At 35.4% G+C, this 18,181-nt stretch overlaps 1 protein-coding gene across 1 annotated transcript; it reads left to right on the forward strand.

Annotated features, from left to right (window-relative positions):
- The first annotated feature begins 98 nt into the window (after positions 1-98).
- On the forward strand, positions 99-17,929 carry ccdc39 (coiled-coil domain 39 molecular ruler complex subunit). The gene is made up of 23 exons (XM_079378432.1): positions 99-307; positions 403-522; positions 614-760; positions 1,349-1,507; positions 2,029-2,121; positions 2,237-2,365; positions 2,550-2,741; positions 3,239-3,342; positions 3,604-3,736; positions 5,742-5,936; positions 6,054-6,218; positions 6,713-6,850; positions 7,157-7,365; positions 8,833-8,956; positions 9,366-9,525; positions 11,619-11,725; positions 12,019-12,159; positions 12,469-12,648; positions 12,955-13,046; positions 13,217-14,026; positions 14,285-14,368; positions 16,846-16,937; positions 17,480-17,929. The coding sequence occupies exons 1-20, from the start codon at positions 218-220 to the stop codon at positions 13,380-13,382; spliced, it is 2,844 nt and encodes a 947-aa protein (XP_079234558.1). The 5' UTR covers positions 99-217; the 3' UTR covers positions 13,383-14,026; positions 14,285-14,368; positions 16,846-16,937; positions 17,480-17,929.
- The last annotated feature ends 252 nt before the right edge of the window (positions 17,930-18,181 follow it).

Below are 18,181 nucleotides of genomic sequence, written 5' to 3' on the forward strand. Positions count from 1 at the left end.
TTCCAAAACATGGATAAATGCTGTGTAATATTTCGAAAGACGTAAGGAGCGTTTAGCGTCACCTATCGGTCCAATACGGCATGTCGATAGTGAGCGTCGTTGCTAGGAAACGAGTCTTGAAAACACAACGATAAACTGCGGCGTTGCTGAAAGACTGGTCGGTCTAATATCATCGAGCCGTTTATGTTTTACTTCTGAACGTCTCTGAAACAACAAAATGTCTAACACCCTTTTAGCAGAAGTTGGCTGGGACGCGGGGTTTGCCATCCCTGTAGCTGACGCAGAGAATAAAGCATTAGAGGAGGAGGTGAGTCAGAAGTTCATCTGTTATTAAATGACTAACGTTATATCATGTTTAAGAGAGGTGTTTGTAAATCTCATTGTTTTTTCTTCCCTCCACAGCTTCAGAAGAAGCAAAAAGAGCAATTCAATCTTGAGAACAAAATAAATAAAAACAAGGATGTGATAAATGCTCTGACTGAACACCTCAAAAATCTAAGACAAGAGGTTTCCCACACTCAGGTAACTAGGAGATTATTGTGGAGGAACTTGATTCTGCCTATATATATATATATATTTCTGTTTTTAAGATACAATGTTTGCGTGTGTTCAGGCATTGTGCAAAGCCAGAGAGAAGGAGTCTGAATCAGAGGTGCATTTCAGAGCACTGGCTGAGCGAGAGACAGGCCGCTTGAAGCAGGAGATCAGTCAGCTGGAGAATCAACTGAAAACACTGAATGAGAAGAAGAACGCTCAAGAGGTTGCAGCTGACACATACACCATCCATATAACATAACCTGTGCTTATAGCAATACAAAGAAACCATCACTGGTGTCTCACAGACTACAAATGCATACAAACACATTTACACACACTACAGTTAAAAAGTCTGGGGTCAGTCATAATTTATTTATTTTTCATGAAATGAATGCATATTAAGCAAGCACTCATTAAACTGATCAGAATTAACAGTAAAGACATATATAATGTTACAAAAGATAAAATGCTTTTATTTGGAACTTGCTATTCGTCAGAAAATTCTGTGCAATTCAAAAACATTATGCAACTGTTTTCAACTCTGATATTATTAATAAATGTTTCTTGAGCAGCAAATTTGCATATTAGAATGATAGGAATGGCTGCTGAAAATGCAGCTTTGCCATCACAGGAAAAAAAGAGAGAAAATTTCAGCTATATTAAAAAACAAAACATTTATTTTGAATCATAATAGTATTATTGTTCTAATCTTTCTGATCCCAGGTGTTTGAATAGCACTGTAGTGTACACATTATGTTATTTTATAATGTAATTAAAAGCCTAATGTAATTCTGTCAATCATTCTTCACAGAACAACATCTTTAAAGCCACCCAGAAACTCGATGAACTGAAGAATCATCTGAACTGGGATCAGCAGAACCTGGAGGCCTGGCTGCAGGAATCAGCTCACAAGGATGAAGACACCATGGCCATCATCAAGTATGCCAAGCAGGACGAAAGCAAGATTCGAGTGAGTTCCTAGTAACAGTGGCAGGATCATCTGTTTGAGTCGGGTCAATTTGTATAGCCAGTTCGGCTGTCATAAGGAAAATGTGGGAGTCTGTCTTGCACAAGCTGTCCTTGCTTTATTTTATTTTATTTATATTTTATTTTATTTTTGATTCACTCACTTGTATGGCACATATTTTACAAATTTAACTTTTTTTTTAAATAAAGTAGTATGCTGTTAAGTTTATAGTTAAGTGTTTGTATGTCTGAACTGACATAATTGGCTGGTTGCAAACTGCTTAGCCAAAATTTGTTTTCTTAAAGACTGGGCATAAATTGTCTTAAAGTCAATTGCAAAATGGTAGATTGGCCCAATTTTAATCATTAAAGTAAGACTAATTACCTCTTGGCTAACTGCTAGTTGGTCAAACTAGTTCTTTAGAACACAGTCTTAAGACAATATAGCAGCTTGCTATGTTCTTAAGACAATATAGTAGCTAGCTATGTTTATGCAACTGGCCCAATGTCTGCCTTTGGAAACAGGAGTTGACGCTGAACATTGAGAAGTTGACTCTTGAAGCCAACCGGAAGAGAAAAACCTTGGACAGTGAAGTCACTGAGACTGTTACAGAACAGGTGATATATGTTTTCTTGCTCTCTCACATTTTTCAGTTGTGAGAGGACATTTTTATGATTTGACAATGCCATCATTCTTATAGACTAGCAAATACACTTGTATTTTGGGATGCAGATTGCTCTTGACAAGACAGCCGAGAGCTTTCGTCAGGCTCACATTGAGAGACAAGAGATGATCAGCCAGTGGGAGAACACCATTGAACAAATGAGAAAAAGAGACCAGGAGATACAGCAGTGTGCCATGGTAACCTGAATATACGTAGCACTCTTTTAATACAAAGACATGATTAAATCCACGGTGTTTCTTTAGATGAAAACATATATAGTGCAGTTTTTTTATGAGAAACATAAAAATAGCAATCTGTATCTACAGTTTAATTCAGAAAATGGTTTATTCAACTTTGAATGTCAATCACTTGATCTTCTAGTTGCAGGCAGAGGTGAACCAAGTGATTAGAGAGAAGAATGATATGCTCAAGGAGAGGAAGGACTTCATGGAGCGTGAGATAGAGAACAATAAGGAGCTGGAGAGGAATATAAGCACGGCTGAACGTCAGGCGCTCCGACTAAGGCAGCAGCTCCAGGAAGAGGAGAGAAACCAGAGACGTCTGCAGGATGAGGTGGGTCTACCAAAGCTTCCCAACACCACAACTCATTTCCTAAAATGTGGATCCATGTTTCCACGCTCTACTGTCCTCAAGCGGTGACCCAGAAACCGATCAACGTCTATCATGATGAAAGGCATACCATTTGTCAAAACACACTGTGAGGAGGATTGAGTCCCATCATATTATCAAGGCTGTTTTGGTACCATGACAACATTTCAGTTTTTTTTGTTCTTCAAAGACCTCAGGGAACTTTGCAAATACCATAGCAGATGAATATGGTTATTATGTTTACTAAAAAAGTACCATGGTTTTATCATATGATTCCATTATGTTATTGTATATTTTAATACATGCGTTTTTTTTTGTGAACAATTATTTTATTGGCTGTCAGTTCAGTTCAGGACAGCACAAAACACAACACACCAAATACATCAGTTTTTCATGTTAATCAAATGCAAATGTATTTATGAATTTGGTTAAACTAATCAAATGTGGTGCTTTGCTCTCAGGTGGAAGTGCTGAAGGGAACTTTAGACCGAACAGCCACAGATGTGGAGACCACCAGATCTCAGTTAACCAGCATGAAAAAGGACATTCAGTACAAAATAACAAAGTAATGCTTTCTCTTTTCTCAGACAACTACTCAGACTTACAGTTCACAGTCCAGCAATCACTTTCTGACTTGTTTTTCCGCAGTTCTTTCACTCGCATCTAATAGGAAAATCCATTACAAGTAAATCAGGAGAATAGAAGAAACAGAACAAAACAAGTTCTAAAACAACAAAACACACTGAGTGTGGTGCTTAAAGTCAGATCTGACATTACATAAACAACGTAGATTCTTTGTAGTAATATATGCACTTCTTTTTTGTAGAGTTGAAGAGGCAAAGCTGCATAACTCTGCTCTGAAAGAGAAGCTGCGGTTGGTGATGGAGGCGGTGCTGGATGGTGAAGAACAAGCAGCACAGATGGAGCAACTGCGTAAAGAACAGGAACAGAACATCAAAGTGAGTTTCACTCCTTAGACTCATTTTCTCTTCAGCAATTCACTGCCAATCTGGGCATCATTTTGTTCTGCATTGAATAGCCGTATGGCTCATAAATAAAAGGAGGCTGCTCTCTCTCTCTCTCTCTCTCTCTCTCTCAAGTTCAAGTTGCTTTATTGGCATGACGTTTGTGTTACAATATTGCCAAAGCATTTGAATACAGAATAAAATACAGAATATGATTACACCATGAATGTAAAAAAAGAGACAATATATGAGTAATAAATGAGAGAAAATAAATAGATAAATGCAATAAAATAAAAATAGCAATAGCAGACAGTATTTCTAATATTAATAATTACAATTATATACAATGAAGAATGTCAGATAAAGCAATTGGATACAATGAATTAACCATTTCGTATGGTGTGTATAGTGTATACATACAATCTCAGCTCATCTCCGAGTATATAGCGTAGTTTCACTGAGTCATGGATGGATCCACAGAAAAAAAATGATCGATTTGAATACTTCAAATTGTGGAAAGAGTTTTTTTTTTTTGCCTTGTAGTGGTGTATTTGGGGCAGACAAGAAGAAAGTATTTCTCATTCTCTATTTAATTCAGGTCACAGTGTTTGCGTAGTCGCTGTTCTCTAGGAATCCAGGGTTTTTTATGTCTTCCTTTCTCTGTTTCTAAGTCATGGTTGCTGAGTCGGTATTTTGAAAGGATTTGTCTTTCTTTTAATTGTTTGATAGTTTGCCATTTTTGTGGTTTTGTTAAGGGCCAAAAAACATTGGAGTTTTGTTTGAAGGTCAAATTCGTCATCATAATTATACTTTAGATTTTTGTCAATTTCTTTATGAATGTTGGGGTTGTGATTGGAGTTAGACTCAGCTTGAGCTTCATTCATTAGTTAAAGGACGAGTGTATTTAGAGAATGAGACACTGTGGGGGATTCATTGGCAAGGAGGGCTTTGTATTGAATAGATTCAGTGTCAGATTGACTCAGGTGACGCCAGAATTGAACTGCTCTTTTTCGTATTGCAATGTGTAATCTCTCTCTCTCTCTCTCCCTATCTCTATAAATGTTACTATTTTGTTTACCATGTATTGACCATTCAGTGCCATTCAGTGTCCAGGAGAAGAATTATGCAGTATATTATTATTATTATTAAAAATTTTTAATTAGCTTTTATTTTTACATTTTCAATTTTCATTTTCCTTTAGTCATTATGTTATATTTTCTATTTTGTCATTTTTGTTTTAATTTTTTTATTAGGTTTAGGTTTAATTTATTTTTATTATAGTGTCATTTTTAATATATTTTTATTTATTTCCAGTTAGTAGTTTTAGTTTAAGTCTACTTGAACTCATTTTAGTTAGTTGCCAAAGCAACATTTTTAATTTTCATTTAGTTAAAATATTTCATGTCATATTTCAGCTTCATTTGAATTAAATATGCTTTTAATAGTTTCAGTTTTAATGACCAATAATAACCCTCATGCAAAGTTTTGGAAAAAAAAATAGAACACACAATGCACTGTTGCAGTCCATAACCCATGAAACATTTCTTATCATTAAATAAAAAAGTAACTTTCTCATTCTACAAATTAATTAAGGCACAGTATGAATAATGGATATTCATTTACAGGTTTTCTAAAGATTACATTATAGTGGCATTTTGAGTACAGTACATTTGGCAGCAAATGCAATCTAAATTTAAAAATAGCAGAAAAGTGCAATTATCCAATATCGACTAATACATATACTTTTTCAATTATTATTCATAAACTACTAATTTTAAGCATGTCTGTTAATGACCTATTTATGAAAGTTGTTAAAATTTTTCCATTTATCTGCAAGTCATATTTGGTTTAATAAAGCATTAATGCATAATCCTAGACTGATCAATACGATTTAGTAAACATTTAGGCTGTACGCGAAGACAGTGTCTCCATAATTGTCTTTATCGTACTTTAATTATATTTGTAATCAAAGTTTTTTTTTTACTGTTTGTGTGCATAGGAGATCGATGCTCAGCTGCTCCGGCAGAAAGAGCTCATGTTCAGAAAGAGTCAGGAGTTGCAGGGAATGCGTGATAAAGAGAAGAACATTACAGCTGAGATTTTCGCCACCCGGGCCGCTATCTCCAACCAGGACAGCAAACTCAGCAAACTGGACCAGAACCTGCTCAAACAGCAGATGATCGTCTCCAACCAGGCAAGAGAACCATGTCTCTGTCAACAAATAGTTATTATCGTCCAGTTAACACAAACTGGGTGGTTGCTTTCTAGAAGCTGACAGATGACTTGAGTTTCCCTCTTTTGTTTGGTCTAGGACTTTCAGATCCAGATGCTGGAGAGGAAGACTTTACACTTGCAGGGGAAGGTGAACACAGAGGAGAAGGAAGCTCTGGAGAAGAGGGCTTCTGATCTGGAAGAAGCTCTAGAGGAGAAGAATAGGACAGCTGCCACCCTCACCACACAGCTGAAGAAACTCCAGGTGCGAGTGTGCACTACACTATATTCGTGAATATACACACACTCTACCATTTAGATCAGTAATTTGACAAAAGTTTCTATTTCAGATAAATGCTTTTGCACGTTCTATTCTTCAAAGAATCCTAAAAAAAAAAAAATGTAACATTGATAATAATAATAATAAATGTTTGAGCAGCAAATCAGCATATTATAATGAATTCTGAAAGATCACGTGACACTGGAGTAATGCTGCTGAAAACTATAATAAAAAAAATTATATATATATATATATTCAAACAGAAATCACTTATTTTAAATTGTGAAAATATTTGACAATATTGCTGTTTTGCTGTATTAAATAAATGGAGCCCTGGTGAGCACAAGAGACTTCTTTTAAAAGCATTACAAATCTTACCAATCTAAAACTTTTGAACAGTGGTGTATATATCGTTTTTTTTCTTCTTTTTTTGATATTGAAACATGTTCTGTTTTGGTGTGTATATTATATATTCTCAGGATGATATACGCTGTGTTAGGAAAGACACAGAGAAGATCGGAACAGAAAAAAGAGAACTGACCACCAAGATCCATGAGCTGGAACTCTTCATTGACAACTCTGAGAAAGACCAGAAGAAACTCAGGCTCAAAAAACAGGTGAATAACTTGATTGAACCTGGAAGAATCAGACAGAATTCTTCAGCAAAAACCACAGAACTTTTGGTATATTTGAAATATTTTGCTAAATTTGATAATGCCTTTAATTATCAGTTTCTCAATAAACAGAATTTACAATCTCCCCCACCGTCAGCACTTGCTATCAGAACAACTAATAAAATGTCAAATATATTTCTCATCTATTGTAGATAACTTAATCGAGCATTTTAAAAATATCAGCAGTGTAAAATGGGAGAGAACATCATTTGCGTCTGTTTCACACTTGTGTACGTTTCATCCCTTCAGGACAGCATGGTGGAGAAAGCTCTCCTGAAGATGGAGGTGCAGCGGCTGAGAGATCTGCTCTATGACCGAGCAGATGGAGTGCTGAGCCTGGAGAAGAGACGTCTGCAGCTGCAAACGGCCATGAAGGAGAGAGAGGAAGAGATCCGTGTGCACCGAGAAATGCTTGCTAAACAGATCAAGCTCACTGAACAGGAGAGACAAGGGCTCAGGTAAAACACTACTGACTAAAGAGCACAGTAGCCAATGGAGTTTTCAAATTATTTAAATATCTGGTGTGGCTTTGAAAGATAGATACTAAAATGAATAAATAAATAAAATTGAAATAAATTAATACCATGATTTATGACTTTTTTATTTTTATTAAATTTTTTTAAGTGTTCATATTGTAATTGTGTACAGTGCGTGCATAATTATTGGGCACGTTGATATTCTGATCATATTTTACCAATTCCAAACCCCATCAATCTTAATAACTACTATTCAGTTTATATTTAATCATTTATAAGTGAAATATAATTGTCTATTTAGGCTGGAAGCGAAAAACTTCTTATATTCAGGTGTGCATAATTGTTAGGTATCAGGTAAAATGAGCCAAAAAAGAGATTTAACTCAGACTGAAAGTAAAAAATTATTAAATTCCCATGAGAAGGATGCAATACTAGAATGAGCAAAGTTAAGGCATGACCATTAGACACCAAAATGCTCATTGTGTCATCATGGTCAGAAAAAAAGGTGGAGAAGAAAAGACACGTTAACTACAAAAGAATTAAGATGAAGAATTAGGTGTAAAACCATCAGGAACCATTTAGTCTCCAGCGCCACCATTTTCCAGAACTGCAACCTTCCTGGAGTCTCCAGAAGTACAAGGTGTCTGGTTCTCAGAGACTTTGCTTGGGTAAAAAATCCTAAAAAATGACCCTCACCTAATAATAGTACAAAGTCTACACAAAGACTGATTTTTATAGGCTTTAAAGACAAATAAGTTGTGAGTGACTCTTGAAGTACCAGCATCGCATCCTCTTGTACCACTCTTTCAGGAATTTATCTTCCAGAATCTGTCAGTAAGTTTTGGGAGTTCATTTTTAGTCCATCTCTGCAAGACAGACTTTTCAGGATAGGAAATGGACTAAAAATGGCGCTAGAGACTAAATGGTTCCTGATGGGTTTGCACCTAATTCTTCACATTAATTCTTAATTCTTTTGCAGTTAGCATGTGTCTTTTCTTCTCCACCTATTTTTCTGACCATGCTAACCCAATGAGAATGTTGGTGTCCAATGGTCATGCCTTAACTTTGCACATTTTAGTATTGCATCCTTCTCAGGGGCATGTAATAATGAGTTAAATCTCTTTTGTTGACTCATTTTATCTGCACACCTGAATATAAGACTTTTTTTTCCATTCCAGCCTTCATGGACAATTATATATCACTTAATAATGGTTATTAAGATCGATGTGGTTTGGAATAGGTAAAATGTGCATGAAAAAAAAAATATGATTAGAATATCAGCGTGTCTAATAATTATGCACGCACTGTAATTTGTAAGTGCTATTTAAACTATATATTTTCTAACTACTATTAAAGTAGAAGATCTGCACTGATTTCATGTCATATATTTAATTACCGCATTTATTTATTTTTTTTCTACACATGGTTGGTTGTGACAAATGTCCTCAGTGCTGCTGTGAACGAGAGACTGTTCAAAATTGACAAGATGAGGAAGAGGTACGAGATCCTGACTGTTTCTTTGGCTGCACCAGAGGGAGAAGAGGAGAAATCCCAGGCCTACTTCATTATAAGGGTATCATACCACTGTATTGTATTCTGCCAATTAGATGCACGGAGCTGCATCATGTTCAAGGTAGAATCAGAGTAAAATAATTAATATTGCTTCATGCATCAGATTCCTATATAAGAAAGGCTTAGATCTGTAATCAGTAAAATGTGATGGCATGCTTAGTGAAGAGTACATCACTGTTTTTATTAGAATGATTTCTGAAGGATCTGATTACTGGAGTAATGATGCTGAAAATTGAGAAAGCACAAGAAAAAGTTACATTTTAAACTATATTAAGATGTAAAACAGTTAAAATGGATAAATCTAAAACAAAGAAGTCAAGCTTTTCTACCTCATGACTTTTTTCACATCAGAATGAACATTACCACTCCAGACAGCTCTATTTCTAATAAATCCTGGACTTTTCCTGAAGGCAGCTCAAGAGAAAGAAGAACTCCAGCGACAAGGGGATGATTTGGATGCCAAAATCCGCAAGACAGAGAAAGAGATCCATGCATTGGAGAACACCCTGCAGGTCGTCAACAACTGCAATACAACCTATCGCAAAGCTCTGACCAAAGTCACAGAGTCCAGTAAGTTCATTCACATCATTTATATTTCCGTATTTACATGTTATACAAAAAAGTGTTAAAAAGAGATGCTTTACCACCAAAGAGGAGATGCAACCAATAAACAAAAACTCTTGTAAATAGGGAAAAGGTGCAACACTCACTCTTAAAGAATTACAACTTTTTATTGGTTAACATGTGATGTTTCGGCCATAGTCAAGGCCTTCTTTGTGCTTATAAAGTCAGTCTCAAACACCGTAACTCATTGGCAGCTTCATACGACATTCTTCATCTGTAATGTCACCACTTTCCCACAATGTATTGATGTAGTCAATGTACTCATATAAATGGTCTGGTAAAGTTATCTGAACTATGAAGAAACAGATGGAGTTATGCTTGAGCAACTCTGATGTTAATTTACATGTGTCACGCACGATTATGTTCTGTTTAGTTTCTAGGGTATGGATTTCATTGACTGTGCCTTAGCCCGAGTTTGCATTCATTTGTTGCCATGGTTTCTTATTAGTTTCACACCTCTTCCTTGGTTCATTGATTATCATTCCTCAGTGTGTTATATGCTGCGTTCCAGACAACTCGAAATTTGGAGTTTCTCACCTCCTACTTGGAAATAACATCTGGAACGCCACTTGAAGTTGGACATCTGTCTTGTGAACTCGGGGCAGATTGATCAACCCAACCTCAGCGAGACACGTCATTTGACGTCACTCCTTCCTACGAGCATAGTGTGCAGTCAAACTTCAAAACATTAGACATTATTTGTATGAAATTATACCTTAATTTTTAGCCGTTTTACAAAACGAACAGCAGCATTTTGTGTAATTTTTTTCTGTTTTTGCAATAATTGATACAAAAACACGAAATGCTCCCTGAGGTTGGAAGTGGGGCTTTTAAACTCAGATGTTCCCTTATCTGACCTTGTCTGGAACGTTACTGTTTATGGTTACCGTGTAGTGGTTTTAATTTTTGGTGTTCAGAAACTCTCTCTCTCTCTGTCTTTTCTTTTAAGTTGCCAGCATGTCAACTGTCAGCATTTTTTTTTGATTGTTTATTTATTATAGAAAAAGGCAACATTCATGGCTTACATTAACTATATACAAGAAAGGGTTTGCATTTAAATATATATATATATCGAGGGGTGAGAACCAGAAGGGCGTAAGTGACATTTCACCAACTTTACAGGAGAGCCAAAACTAAAATTTTACCACAGTTTGATCTGACTTTGTGTACTGATTTAAATTGTTTGTAATACAAATTTGTACACTCATGGATGACAGTACTTTTGCCAGTAGAAAGAGCTCATTAAGAGCTTTCATTTGATGTATATATCTCCATTTCACCAAAAATGTCTGGTTCTCACCCCTCGATATATATAAAAAAATGTTTATATATATATATATATATGTATATACCAATTGTGCAAGTTCTCCCACTTAAAAAGATGAGAGAGGCCTGTAATTTTCATCATAGGTACACTTCAACTATGAGAGACAGAATGGGGGGAAAGAATCCAGGAAATCACATTGTAGGATTTTTTATGAATTAATTGGTAAATTCCTCTGTAAAATTATGATGAAAATTACAGGCCTCTCTCATCTTTTTAAGTGGGAGAACTTGCACAATTGGTGGCTGACTAAATACTTTTTTGCCCAACTGTGTGTATATATATATATATATATATATATATATATAGGGGTGACATACCACATCAACGCACACCTAGAATACCAACTATTTATCTTTCACTGTATTTGGTCTATCGAGTTATTGTATTAGAAAGTTTCTCAATAAATTGTGACCATGCCTTAATTCACTGCCAGCATTTTTGATCATATTCACAATTCCATCAATGGCAGGAAAAGAGTTGACGTTTCTTAGAAATAGTTCATTCTCATTCTTGGTTCTAAACTACATGCACTCGTGACAACTTGTTGTCAAATGAAATATATTTAGCTTAAGCCATACGGCAATGTCACTTGTTTGCTGTATAGATACTGTGCAGGTTTTTATTTAACATAGAAACAATATCTGGAATTTTGCAATGTATATAATCACATAGAAGTTTATTGTGAACTGAGAAGTGCTCCATGTTACTGTAGGTCCTGCGCACCAGGAGAAACTAAAGCTGGAGGAACAGAGGCGAGCAGCCGAGGAGAAATACAAATACAAGAAACGGCAAATCCGAGAACTGCAGGAGGACATTGAAGTAAATATTTCTACTGACGTAATCATTCCACCAGACAGAAAGTATAATGCACTGTAATGCAAAGTTTGTCCTTTCACTTTTATATTGATGTTACTGGGTAATTAAAAACAATGTCTGAAAACATCATTCACAACAGGTCAATCAGGTTCCTGCAAACCTGCTCTATGAAAAGTGAAATATCTTAAGGTTGATTAACTAGGCCAGGTTCAGTGATAACAAATATTTTGATGTGCATTAAAACCAATTAATAGATGATTTTAGTACATAAAGCATGTTTTTTCCACATATTTCAGAGCATGTCCCGCACATTGGAGAGTCTTCTTCAAGAGGAAGCAGTCCAGAATGAGAGTGTTGAGAGGACTCGAGCCCATGTGCTCTCGCTCAACAAAGACATCCTCTCTCAGGAGGAGAAACTCAATAGAGCCATCAAACAGGTCTGACTGCCCTCACATATCCTGCGGTTTTCCTGCTTTATCTTTTCAGATTCCTCATCAAATATTGTTTTCAATAATAAATAATGAATTCAGCTAAAAAAAAGTTACCTAAAGACTGTTAAATGGCAGGTTCCATTGCCCACTACTTAAAAAAGTATGACAACTCTACAAATATAGCTCTCTCCTATATTTTTATGTGTATACACACACAGAGTATGGCCAGTAATGACTGATTATACCCATATTGTTGTGATTATCTGTTATAAGCTTTGATCACCTTATCTCTAAACTATTGTTCTTATCTCACAGTGTGCCAAACATACCAGGGAACTTCGGTCTGCTAAAAACACCAATGAGAAGACCTTTGAGGAACGTGACATAGAGCTAAGAGAACTCAGAGAATTAAATAAAAGCGTAAATAAGATACTCCTGGAAACCATGGAGGAGAATCCTGACCTGTCATCTGCATTGCAGATACGTTTTATGCAGGTAAAGCACGACATAGGAACAATTACCCATCATCATTTATAAGCAACATGTAGCAATGTAAAAACAACAAATTGGTAGAAAGTAGAAGCAATGATAAGTTAATTGCAAAAAAATATAAAATGGAACCGTAACAAAATGTAATGGTAAGCATAAGGGACATTAAAACAATCTTACGTACCACAAACTTTTAAACAGCTTTACATTTTTACAGTGGTGTCAGCTATCAGAGGATGCTTTAGTAATTGCTAGCTTTTTCAGGTTGCTAATTAAATCTAATGGTTAATGTCATTATTTTCCTCTTTTAAGGCTGGTTTGTCCCTGCCCTCTCCCGCATCCACTCCATCCAGCCGTCTGAGCTCAAAGATCAACTCAGCCCGCAGTTCTGCTTCACTCCATCGGTATTCACATAATCATCCTTTTATCCACAAATTATTATGATTTATAACCCACATATGCATCTGCTCCTATTACAGCATAATTATCCAGTCAAGTGTGACAATTTAAACCAGACAAATATGACATGTGGAATGCCCTTATTGTTGTCTTGTGTGCCCCACATACACATCAGACCCTCAAATCCATCAGCCAGCAGCAGTCCCAGAAGCCAATCTGTCACGTCCCCTGCAGTGAAGACAGTGGATCTAGGTTTGGGCCTTTCCGTCACGTCCCCGCAAGGATCTCGGCCACCCAGCGCTGGCAGCAGCAGCAGGAGCAGCAAGTGCAAAAGCCCTTAGACAGAGCCAGACACCAGTCTCTATGAAGAACAGTGAAGTTATTTTGTCTACTTATACCAGTACCACTGTTCTTCCAATTATAACTCGGTGTTATATTTATTCAGTTCAGTGTTTCTTTAAAACAGCTTTGGTTATTTAAAATTCAATTTTCAGTTTTTATTTCCCTATAAATTAGTTTCAAGGAGAAGTAAGACTTTTAGACTTTACTGTAAACACAGTTTGATTATTAACTCTTTGGTTTGGAAGTACAGACACAGTTCTTGTTTCATTTTACTACTCACTTTGATTGTGTTACATGGCAGAAACAAGAACGAAACAATAACAATAAAACCCTACATTCATGAAATGCTTCGGCCCGTGATCAATCAAAGGTATCAGGTGAACAAAACAAAAATAAAATCAGAATAACTTCCGTCTACTGCCCATTGTGTTTGTGCCGTCAGTGCTGGGGTGTGTTTAATCTCATTGTTTATGGAAATCCATGAGACACAGTTCAGTCAACGCCCTCAGACAGCCTAGAAACCTGAAGAGCCACTGAACATTTATTCAGACACGTTCCTCCTAAAAGATCAGAAACATGGAGAAAGTCTGCATCCTGTTTGTTGGATTTCTGTGTTTTTCTGTGGGACAATCGACCACTACCGGTGAGTGACTGATCAAACCCGTACTTCTTCTCAAAGTGGCAAAAATAAAATGAATCTTAAGTCATTATTCAGGCTGAGGCTGAACATTTTGCTGTGTTATACAGTAGCTGTACTAAAGTCAACCTATGTCTGTAGTACTCTGATTCATTTTATGATATCATGGATTATGATAAAATGCTGAAATATTGACTTTTTCATTTACATCAGTTGCTTATCCACTCACAAACCCGGTTTCTGTTTGTTTAATGTTACTTACAGTTGATCATTCAACAGCAGAAACAACATCATCTCCACTAACAGACAACTGGACAATAACTTCTGCACCATCAACTCAGCAGCCTGGTACGATATCATATTTTGCTCGTCGATATAGTTGGTATAATATCACAAATTAATATTAGTCAGCCTACAGCTATTCAATCAGACATGAACTTGCGAAAGTGATCTTCAGTTTAAAAAGGAATTGGAATTCATCCAAAAATAATAATTCATTATTTACTCACTTTCATGTTGTTTCAGAATGTATGACTTACTTTCTTCTAAGGAATGCAAAGGGAAAAAAAAATATGATGAAGAGATTAAGTGTTTTTGTCCATACAATGAAAGTTAAAGGGATCCAAAATAACACTGGACCCCAAAGCAGTGTTATTTTAGTATAATTGAGATATTATTCTAGTTGTTGTTAATATTCTGAATGAGATTTTTTTTTTTGCTTTCATGTTCATTTTAAAGTTTTGTGTGTGTGTGCCATTTTTATTAGTTTTTGATGTTTTAAAATATATAATTTTTTTATTTAATTTATTTTATATATATATTTTTTTAAATATTATTATTATTTTTTATTGTTACATTTGTATTATTATACATAGTTATTTAAGTCCATCAAATTCAACTAAATGAAAATGAGAAATCCTGCCTTGGAAACTAGCTGAAATAAAATAAGTACAGTTATTTATATTTTATTTCAATTAACATTTATTTAATTTAGTGGTGTCAAAATTACGGTTAATGCAGGTGATGCTTTTTTCGGAGTGTCTATTTACATTAAGTGCAAATAGCTCGCCATGTTGGCAAAGGCCAGAGCCGTTGAGAAACAGATTTGCTCCCATAGGCTTCCATAGGAACTTAGGAATGCGGAAGTAAAGCGTGTCATAGTTTCAGCGTTGACGCCCATTCATTCCAGTGCTTCTCAAGCACAGTCGCCAGAAATTTGAGGAAATTACAGCATTTTTTACCATTTTTAACCGCCTTATCCTGTGTGTTACATTGTACTATGTTTTTACTCCTCCATAGTTAAACAAGAAAAACCCATTAATATTATTTCCATTAAACTCCACAGACAAAATGCTACTATCAGTGTATTAAACGAATTAATCAATGGACGTTTTGTGTTAATATTTGCCAGGAAATGCTGCAAGTATACCCGCTGTTGTTGTCTGACCCGATTAATCCCATTTAAACATATTGACAGCGCAGAGTTGTTTGGAACTATTGAGCGCTCCGTGAATCACGTGACCGCGCGGCGGCGAGATCAAAGCGTGTCGCAACTCTGTTTCTCAATGGCTCTGGCAAAGGCTATTTACACTAACTCCGCCCACTAACGTGTGATTGGTTTCAGTGGTGTAGATGGTAAGGCTCATGCTTTTTGACACAATCGACCCGAGTTCGAACCCGCCCGAATCTCATATCGCATCCGAAAGGCATTTATTTTCAATAAAAATGAACAGCAAAAAGTTGAAAATAAAAGTATCGGGTAGGGTTAGGATAGGTGTAGGGAGGGCTTTATTGTCCCGATAAGGTGACATCCATTTAATAATTTCAATTAAAACTATAATTTACACTCAATATGTTCAGTGGCGGAGCCAGGATGTTTTCATAGGGGTGGCCAGCAACCAGTCTGGGGTGGCACAGAAATCTTCATTATTTCAATATAAAAATGTGTTTTGCTAAAGTACTAGACTGTTTTAGTGCCTTAAACTCAAAACCTCCAAAAGCTTGTTCTCCAACATTGCATACTGATCATAGATGAGACTTGCAGATAGTGATAAGAACCTAAAAAAGGCCAGAAGTCAACAGCACATAAATGCTAGAATGTAAAGTTATTTTATACATTTAAATGGTTTCATTTTCATTTGTACTATTCAAATTAACAGAAAAAAATATTTTCTAGTATAAGTGCACTATGCTCACATTTACTTGTGCATTAAATTCCAAATAAAAAATACATATCAGCTCGTGATCTCGATTCATATTCAAACCCAAAGGAAGGGCACAGATATGACATTTATTATAATGGGGTTATGTGAAGATTGGTTTAAGTTCACTTAAATTAGAAGTTATTTTTTAAAGTCTGATAAATGTTAAATTGATAGCTCTTAATTATACTGTAATGTTGAATGGCTATATTCAATGGTTAAATATTAGGAAAAAAATTCATAGAGACATCAGTTGCCTTCAGTCATAAAAAAGATGGCATTAAACATTGAAAAATATACTTTGTTGTTTCTACATTCATTTGAAGATTGAATGTGAAATTATTTCAATATAAAAGTATAATTAAAAACTTTAATATAAAGTGGGATTAATTGCGATTAATTTCAGTTTTTATTTTTTAATCGATTGATATTTATTTAGTAGCTAGATTTTATGGTTTCAGTTTTAGTTAACTATAACCCTGTTTGAAAGAAAGTCAAACATATTTGGAACGTCATGAGAGTTAGTAAATGATGATAGCATAATGATTATTGGAGGTGAAATGTATCTTTGTAGTAATTTGGAGATTAGCTTTGGTTTTAATATGACCCACTCTTTTCTCATAGGCCCTTCAGTAATTACTGGTTTGAGAATAAATGTCAAATCTCTGGTCGATCTGTCCAGTGACTCACCTGAGATGGAGCTACTTGTGCGTCAGGTATCATTTTAGTCTTTTTTTTCCCCCCACCTTCCTAAAAGTGTATCTTGACATGTAAAGTAGCAATGTAGCACCACTTAGCCTACAAAGTTCAAACCAAGTAGCTTTCCGCTGGTCAGCTCTTGTGACAAACTTGAACCCAATGTAAAAGAGAAAATATTTCACAAAATTCCTGATCATGCAGATAGAAATGACTTGATTTTGACTGTGAAAATTCACAAAACAATGGTAAATGTGACCAAACCTTACGCTTGTAATGTATGCCGTTGCATTCAATTAAAAACAAAACAAAACAAGGGTATTTATTTTAAACCTCGCTCAACTTTAAACCCAGCACACCTGCTTGGACGCCTGTGGAAACTTGAGGAGATACATCCACAGAAATCACTAAACCACCAGTTATTAAAAGTTATTTTTTTTTTATAAAAGTGGCTCATATAATATTTCTTATTTGTTTTACTGTATTTTCATTTTTTTAATCTTTGCACTGCTATATAAATATAAAACTACATAAAGTTTTAAATTGCTTTTTGTCATTTCAGATTGAAAATTTCATTCCTTCTCAACACAAAGCAACAACGTTCATTACCGTGAGAAGCATCAAAGGCTCCAGAACTTCTTAGAAACATTAATATATTGTAAGCTAGTCATATTTTAGTGAGATCAGATAAATTGTCATGACTATGGTATACTTCTTTGTGTAGTTTTATCAGCACATGCATGAATGTGATTTTTTTTTCTGTGTATGAAGTTATTTAAATCAGCAGTAGTGTCATGGTACAAGGCACAACTTTAAGATTAATTGTTGTGAATGAAATACTATTAAGCTCTGAGTCGCCGTAGCAAATAAACAGTATTTTTTTCTGATGACAGGTTTTCGTTTTATATTATTGATATATTCTATATGTAATTTTTTGATTGTACTAAAGCAGAAAACGACCATTTAGGAAACATGCTCACATACTTGTTTCTCCAATAAACAACAATGCTACAGACAGTTGCGTGTCCACAATCTGGCAGAGTCTGAGGAGGGACAACTCTCTAATATTTTGTATTTGGACTGCAGCACCCATTTCAACCGTTAGCTGCCAATATCACAAACTGCTCCTTTAATAGATCTCAGACTCTTTTGTTCATAATAGACAATGGATGTCTCAGATACGATCCATAACACTACATTTTCTGAAAAAAAAAATCTGTTGTAAAGCCTATGATCAAATTACATTATGTATAAAATTACAAAG

This window comes from Barbus barbus, assembly GCF_936440315.1.
Source record: "Barbus barbus genome assembly, chromosome: 26".
Classification (NCBI taxonomy): Eukaryota; Metazoa; Chordata; class Actinopteri; order Cypriniformes; family Cyprinidae; genus Barbus; species Barbus barbus.

Coding starts and splice junctions, on each gene's coding strand:
- ccdc39 (XM_079378432.1), top strand. CDS start 218: ATGTCTAACACCCTTTTAGCAGAAGTTGGCTGGGACGCGGGGTTTGCC. Junction 1,508..2,028: donor AGGACGAAAGCAAGATTCGA/GTGAGTTCCTAG, acceptor CTTTGGAAACAG/GAGTTGACGCTGAACATTGA. Junction 11,726..12,018: donor AACTGCAGGAGGACATTGAA/GTAAATATTTCT, acceptor CACATATTTCAG/AGCATGTCCCGCACATTGGA.